The sequence below is a fragment of the Pteropus alecto genome, unplaced genomic scaffold (assembly GCF_000325575.1).
Source record: "Pteropus alecto unplaced genomic scaffold, ASM32557v1 scaffold131, whole genome shotgun sequence".
Taxonomy (NCBI): Eukaryota; Metazoa; Chordata; class Mammalia; order Chiroptera; family Pteropodidae; genus Pteropus; species Pteropus alecto.
Genome location: NW_006434709.1, coordinates 23,002,428 through 23,009,545, shown reverse-complemented (window position 1 = coordinate 23,009,545; position 7,118 = coordinate 23,002,428). Strand labels below are relative to the sequence as shown.

The following is a 7,118-nucleotide window of genomic DNA, read 5'->3' as shown; positions in this document are numbered from 1 at the left end:
GGGCAGAGGGTGGGCTTCCCAGGCAACGCTGCTATTCTCTTCTGGCGGGAGCCGAAGCAAAGGTTTAGGGATGGCCGGGGAGTGGGACTGGGGCCAGAAGGAGGGGGCATATGATAGCTCAGTCCATCCCTGTCCCCACCCCCACCCTGTGACCTAATGACCCACCCTGGGCCTCCCCCAGCTCTATGGCTACTGCTACCAGGACAGCGAAGACATCCCGGACACCCTGACCACCATCACAGAGCTGGGTGCCCCTGTGGAGATGATCCAGCTGCTGCAGACGTCTTGGGAGGACCGATTCCGAGTGAGCAGGAAGGGAGTCGGGCCCGGGGCTCCTTGCTGGGATGGTTCTCCCTTAGAAGGCCAGCCGTTCAGAGCAGCCCTGACTCCTCCTCAGCAGAGGGAGGGTAAGGGAGGGACAGAGCAAAGCTGACTCGGCGATCAGCCAAAGGGTTAAAAAAAGACATAGAGGACCCTGATGTTTTTTAAGCTCCTGCTACACACACACACATGTGCACGCACACACACACACACACACACACACAGACACCCACCACCTCACCACACACACGCTCTCACCTGGCTGCAGAAGGGCTAGTGCCTTAAGACTAGAAAAGACCTTAAAGGCCATCTTGACCCTCCCCCTTCTCTTTCCGTACACTAGACCACAGTCAAGATGCAACTTCAGGGAGGAGATCCATTTTCCCCAGACATCCCTGCTGTCCACTTCCCATTTATTCCATGTTACTTTCAGGGACAGGCAAGCCAAAGGTTAATAGAAAATCACTGGTTTGCTCTATAAGGCCCCTGGCCTCAGCCCTTAATAAGCACTGGGGCCTTTAAGAGAAAGGCCAGCCCCCCTGAGTTAAGTCTAAAGCCCCAAAGAAGGGAGCCCTGGAGTCCTGAGCTCCCTTCCCAGGAGAGAAGCAGTGAGCAGCCTTGTGTCTACCCCTCAGATCTGCCTGAGCCTGGGCCGCCTCCTCCACCATCTGGCCCATTCCCCACTGGGCTCCGTCACTCTGCTGGACTTCCGCCCCCGACAGTTTGTGCTGGTGGATGGGGAGTTGAAGGTGACGGATCTGGATGATGCACGTGTAGAAGAGACACCGTGTACAAGCAGCACTGACTGCATACTCGAGTTTCCAGCCAGGAACTTCACTTTGCCGTGCTCAGCCCAGGGCTGGTGCGAGGGCATGAATGAGAAGCGCAACCTCTACAATGCTTACAGGTGACCTCCACCCCCTACTCAGGAAGGCCAGCAAGGGAGAGTGGGCCTGGGAGGGCATGGCTGGGAGAGAGCTAACATGGGGTCCAGGAGGCTGCCAGAGCTGAAGGCTCAGGCTTGACCAATGGAGTAGCAGGGGCGGGGAAAGCCTTCTACCCAGTCAAGAATGGAACATTCAGGCTCCTGACGATCAGGCTAAAAATAGCCAGCTCCAAGGAGAATCTGGGTGGGGGGTGGCGGCTGGAGGCTTCTTAAAATAGTGTCAGACTCAGTCTAGGCCAGGCCAGTGACACTGGCCTGCCCTGTCCTTCCCTGGCCCTTCACCTTGGGAAGCTCCTCCCTGGATGCTAGCCATGGGTCTGCTCTGACACTGGTCAGTCAGCCAGAGGGCTTAGCAGCGGGGAACACAGACCTCAGATTTCAGTTTCACATAAAGTTAGTTGTAGCCTTAGTGTATGCCCAGACCCCACCCTGAGTCTGAGTAGACTCCATGTACACTCTGGGGTTCTGCCTAGTGGTAGACCTCAGGGATCAGGCTCCCTGGCCAGATTGGGGTTCTAGCCCAAGCTGACACAGAGAAAGGATGTGTCCCCAAAGGCTGGACCACTGAGCCCCCGGTTTCTCTCTGCCTCAGGTTTTTCTTCACATACCTCCTGCCCCACAGCGCCCCACCTTCACTACGGCCTCTTCTGGACAGCATTGTCAACGCCACAGGTGAGCTCTCTGAGGACCGTCTGCTTCCCATCACCCCGCCCCGCCCCCAGCAGATGTGGGGTCAAGAATGCCCCAGGACAGTGCATCGTCCAGAAACCATCATTTACCAAAGTGCTGTTCTGTGGCAAGCCCCCCTCTTCCCCCGCCCCAGTCCCTGGGTCGTCTGGGCCCAGGCTCCAGAAGGAGAGAGGGAAAGGCAACTGGCTGTCTGCCTAGGGGAGGAGTAGGAGCCCACGGCCCCTCTCATTGCCACACTGCACCCTGCAGGAGAGCTCACCTGGGGAGTGGACGAGACCCTGGCCCAGCTGGAGAAGGTACTGCACTTGTATCGTAGTGGGCAATATCTGCAGAACTCCACGGCAGGCAGCAGAGCAGGTGAGTGGCCCCAGCACGTCTCAGGGACTAGGGGGTAGGAAGCAGATGGGAGGGTGAGTGAGCCCCCTAACTGGGCTAAATGGCTCATCTTCCCTCTAAGGCTCACTTGGAGTGATGCAGAAACCATCGACTGTGTAGCCTTCACTTAGAGGTCTGATCTCTGGCTAAATATGACAACTATAATTTGACCTAAAAGTGGGAGTGGGCACTGACATCTCTTCTCTGGGTGGCTTCAAACCCCACTATGTACTAACTGTGACTCCGAGCAACTTAAACCTTGAGACTCACTTTCCTCATCTGTGAATTGGGTTCAATATTACCTGCCTCACATAATTCTTATGGGGATTAAATACCAAATGAAGTGTGTGAAAGCAGTTAACCCATTCCTATTCTATAGCTGGAACACAGCTTTTCCTTCTCTTTTCCTTACACTTGTGAGGCTAGGAGGGTGGCTAGAAGTGGAGGGGGGCTCCACACTGAAACCAGTCAAGAAGCCCAGGGGGAGAATTCTAGGCTGTGGTGCTTCTGCTCAGGCCCCAGGGTTTAGCGTGGTTGGCAGGGGCCGAGGGGTGGGCAGCCTCCTCTTTCAAGGAGCTATGGCCATTCTTAGGGGTGGGAGAGCCCTCGTTAGCCCTGTAAATAAAGTTTAACGAGGTGAACAATGGCTGGCTCTGTCCCTGAGGACGCAGTTTATGGGGCTGTAAATCACAGCCAGCCCTGGACTTTGGTCTAGTCCCTGGTAGGAGGAGGCAGGAGGGCGGGGTGACCAGAGGCCCAGGGCTTCTGCATTATCAGTCCAGAATGGGGCTCCCCAGGCAGCAGGAAAGATGGGTGAACAGGCAGTGTGTAGTTGAGCCCTTCCTGATCGAGATTTTGGAGGCTCTTTCTGTGTAATGGGGAGATCTCTCAGATTCTTCCTCCAGCCTCCTCCCCAAACTCTTAAGGCGTGGATTCCCAAAGGGCGATTTTTTAATTTATATTCATTCGCATGCCTCTTAACTTCAAAAATCCCTGACTAACCCCCATCTGAGAGATATGCCTAACCTCTCCCTCCAAGGCCAGGAGGAAGTGGGACCAAGGGGTGCTCTACCCTCTTGCTACTCAAGGTACGGTCGGCAGACCAGCAGCACCAGAAGCTGCTTAGAAATGCCCATTCCCAGGCCCCACCCCAGACGTTCTGAATCAGAATCTGCATTTTAACAAGATTCCGTGGAGATTCATAGGTACAGTGAAGTTCGAGAAGCCCACTTTAAATGTCCAAATTGTCCTAACCTCAGCAACCAGTCTGGACAGCCAGTGGCTCTGGGTATGCATTTATCCCACACATGTGCCTGCCATGTGTGTTGCCTGAGCCAGCTGCATGCCCTCAGATTTGGGAGATGTGTGTCTCCCAAAAACTAAATCAGCACTGTCTGTACTGAGGGATCAGCCCAGTTTTACTGCTTTCACTGCCTTCATCTCCGTGCTAGGGAGCTGGGCTGGTTTTCAGCTTTCTCAGAGGAAATGAGTCTTACGGCCCTTTTCAGAAAGCGGCCAAGACCTCACCCCTGGGCACACAGAGTTCTCAGCTGAGCTCCATCCCTGACCCATAGACTACCAGCGCCTCCCCGATAGCACCGTCCCCCAGGAAGACTACCGCTGCTGGCCGTCCTACCACCACGGAGGCTGCCTCCTTTCCGTGTTTAACCTGGCTGAGGCTGTGGACGTCTGTGAAAGCCATGCCCAGTGCCGGGCCTTTGTGGTCACCAACCAGACCACCTGGACAGGTGAGCCAGTGGGAAAGGACATCCTAAGGGAGGTGACTGGACTTCCCTGGAAAAAATTGACAGGCAGTGGCCCCCATCAGAAGGCAGAGATGATGAGAAGACAAGATGGCTGAGGTGATGAGAGACAAATATATGTGTCCCCAAGGCAGCTACATTAGGGAGGGTAGCCCTGCCTCCAGGGAGAGAAAGATCTAGACTTACTACCTCTCACCTCTGCACCCAGGTCGCCAGCTGGTTTTTTTCAAGACAGGATGGAGCCACGTGGTCCCTGATCCCAATAAGACCACATATGTGAGGGCCTCTGGCTGACCTGTCTGAGGGCTCAACTGACCAGCTGACCATCCCCACCGGCTGGGCTTGCCTGCGGAGGGAGTGACTTACGCTAGCAGCACTGCGTGTCACCTGGGAACCCCTGCAGACAAGACTGACATCCCAGACAGACTGAGGTGACCAGGACAACGTGCAATAATGCCAAATGTTAAAATGTGAGTTTACCAGTCTAGGTATGGGACTGCTGGCTCCAAGGCCAGGAATCATGGGGGCTAACTGCCTCTCCAACCCTCTGGGCTGCCAGCCAGGCTTCAGCTGGCCTCCCTTTGGGGCCTCTGCCACTCACTGGGACAATTCCATGGGCAGCCACATCGCTGTGTTTGTAGTGTGAGAATGTAGCCAAAGCCCTGGCTGCTGCTGCTGCTGTTGCTACAGGTGCCATGGCCTAGAGGGGCTGCGTGGGGACAATCGGTCATGGAGTGTTCTCTCATCCGAGCTCTGGACAAGAGACTTGATGGGATGCTCTAGGAAGTCAGTGATTCTATACCTGAGGAGGCCACCTCTGGCCACCTGACCGGGGGTGCTTACAGGCCAGCCCAGGGGTTGGGGCGGAGGAGCACACCATGGTATGAGCCAAGACATGAGGTCGAGGAGTAGGTTGCGGTTTGAGCCAGGACCTGGGGTGGGGGTGGGGCCGGGGCCTTTCTGCCTCATTTGCTTTCAGTGAAAGCCAAAAAACAGCCAAAACCAGCCTCTCCCCCTTCCTGGAGTTTGTATATCCAGAAGCTTTTGTATTTCTTGTTCATTAAAATGTTTATTTTTGTAAAAAAAAAAAAAAAAGAAAGAAAGAAAGAATTGATCAATTAATAAAATGACATCTCACGGCAAGGCCTCTTCCCAACAGTTTCTTGGGCTGTCTTACTCGTCCTCGGTTATACCTTTGGTGTATGTTTGTGTGGGGGGCAGCGTGTCATGGGGGGTGACCTTTGAGGGAGTGAAATTTTCATGGCACACACTGAAGTTGACAAAATGTGTTTTCAGGCCCCACTCCCATGATGCTCACCCTCCTTGGCCATCCACATCCATGTCCCAACATAAGATGCGAGGGACTCTCCTAGGAGGTTCACACTTTAATGCACACCAGCTTCTTGCATACAGAGTCTTTAAGCAAAGGAGTGATGTCCTAATGGTGGGATGTCAGCCGCCTCAGGGGACCCCACACAACCTCCAGTCAGATCAGCTTTGCCTTTGTACAGAGCTGGGCTTGGCCATCACCACCACTGCCACTGGGCACTTTTCATATGGCAAATGGAGAGAAAGAGAGGTTTAGGTAAGAACAGCCCCTCTTCCTGGGTTTTAGGAGGGAGGGTGTAGCAGGGGAGGGCCCACGTGTATGAAGCCCAGGGCAAAAAGAAAATCTAAAAGTCCAAGATCACACTGGGACAAGAGAGAGCCCCAGCATGGATGCGAGTCTCCTAACCTGAAATCCCACTTCTCTCCTGTAAACCAGTCTGCTTCTAAAATATTCTCAAAGTGTTAAAAACTTTGAAGACTTTAAAAAGAATAACCAAACTTTAACTCAGAACCCAATTTCCCCTCAATAGATGTGGTTGGTGTAGCTTGTCACATACAAGAGCTGATGTTAGGTCTGGAGTCCTCATCATGGACACCACCCAGACCCTCAAGGTTGCACCTCACCACCACCATGCCCGACCCACACACCCCACATCTTGCCTCTGGCTACCTGGGCTTGGCAATCATGGTGGTGGGGGTGGGATGGGTCAGAGCTTCCACAGAATGTCACACCATGACTTAGCCGAGACAGATGCTGTCCATATTCACCACCCTCAGTGCCTACCCCTTCACAGAGGACCTCAGCTTTCATCAGCCTCCAGACCTGTTTCCTCAGCTGAATTCATATACTACAACACGTGTGGCCCACCCTGTGTCCTCTGTTATTCTCCAACTGCCAACTAGGCTGTGGGGCTCTGAGGGCTAGAAGAAATACATCACACTGGGCCCACGAAGGTGCCACGGGGCTGGGGTAGGAAGATCTATGGGGTCTGCCGTCCAGAGGGAAACAAAGAACCTGGTCACTGAGGCTCTTGGAACTCAGTGAGGAAGGAGAAGGCTGAAGATGAACTAAGCACTGCTGTCTGATTTCTAGGAGTTTCCAGATGAAGGGTTCACTGGCCCACGGAGAGGGGCAGTGTCTGGTCTCCAGAGGTGTAATCATCATTCCAATTTCACAAACCTGAAAACTGAATCCCAGGTTCCAGCTCTAAGGGATTTAGTGAGCACTGAAATCCAGCCCTAACTGAAAAGCCTGTCCTGGAAGAGAGAATTACAGCAAGAGGAATCTAAGAGTTCACGAGCCCCCACTTACAAGAAGTGTGTGACAAACTAAAATGGAGGTCCAAAGCACAGAAACCCTTTGTAGAAAGACTCACAGGTGGCTGAAGGAATGGTAGATAGCTTCTTCCTCCATGAATGAACCTTGCCTCAGAACCTATTTCTGGGGACAAAAATGGCCAGACTCAGTCCTGCAGAGTAGAGAGGGGAGCATTTGCAGCTGGGAGGGGAGGGGTGACGGAGTGCCCTGAAAGGAAGGAGATAGTGCGTGAAAGCCTGAGGCAAAGTCATTCCTCCCCTCCGATGGCTGTTTACATGTAGCCACCTGTGTCCCTAGTAAACCTTCAGTTCCTGGGTACATTCTGTCCCCTTTCTGCGGAAGCCAGAACCATCTCCCTCCTCCCCAAAGTCCATGT

At 53.7% G+C, this 7,118-nt stretch overlaps 1 protein-coding gene across 1 annotated transcript in view; it reads left to right on the top strand.

The window, feature by feature from the left end:
* PKDCC (protein kinase domain containing, cytoplasmic) overlaps nt 1-5,239 on the top strand; it is a 9,441-nt gene extending 4,202 nt beyond the window's left edge. Inside the window, exons 2-7 of the mRNA XM_006909646.3 lie at nt 182-304; nt 957-1,228; nt 1,860-1,939; nt 2,207-2,314; nt 3,907-4,080; nt 4,304-5,239. Of these exons, the coding sequence (XP_006909708.1) occupies nt 182-304; nt 957-1,228; nt 1,860-1,939; nt 2,207-2,314; nt 3,907-4,080; nt 4,304-4,389 (843 nt within the window). The 3' untranslated portion in view covers nt 4,390-5,239. The remainder of the gene's footprint in view (nt 1-181; nt 305-956; nt 1,229-1,859; nt 1,940-2,206; nt 2,315-3,906; nt 4,081-4,303) is intronic.
* Nucleotides 5,240-7,118: the final 1,879 nt, after the last annotated feature.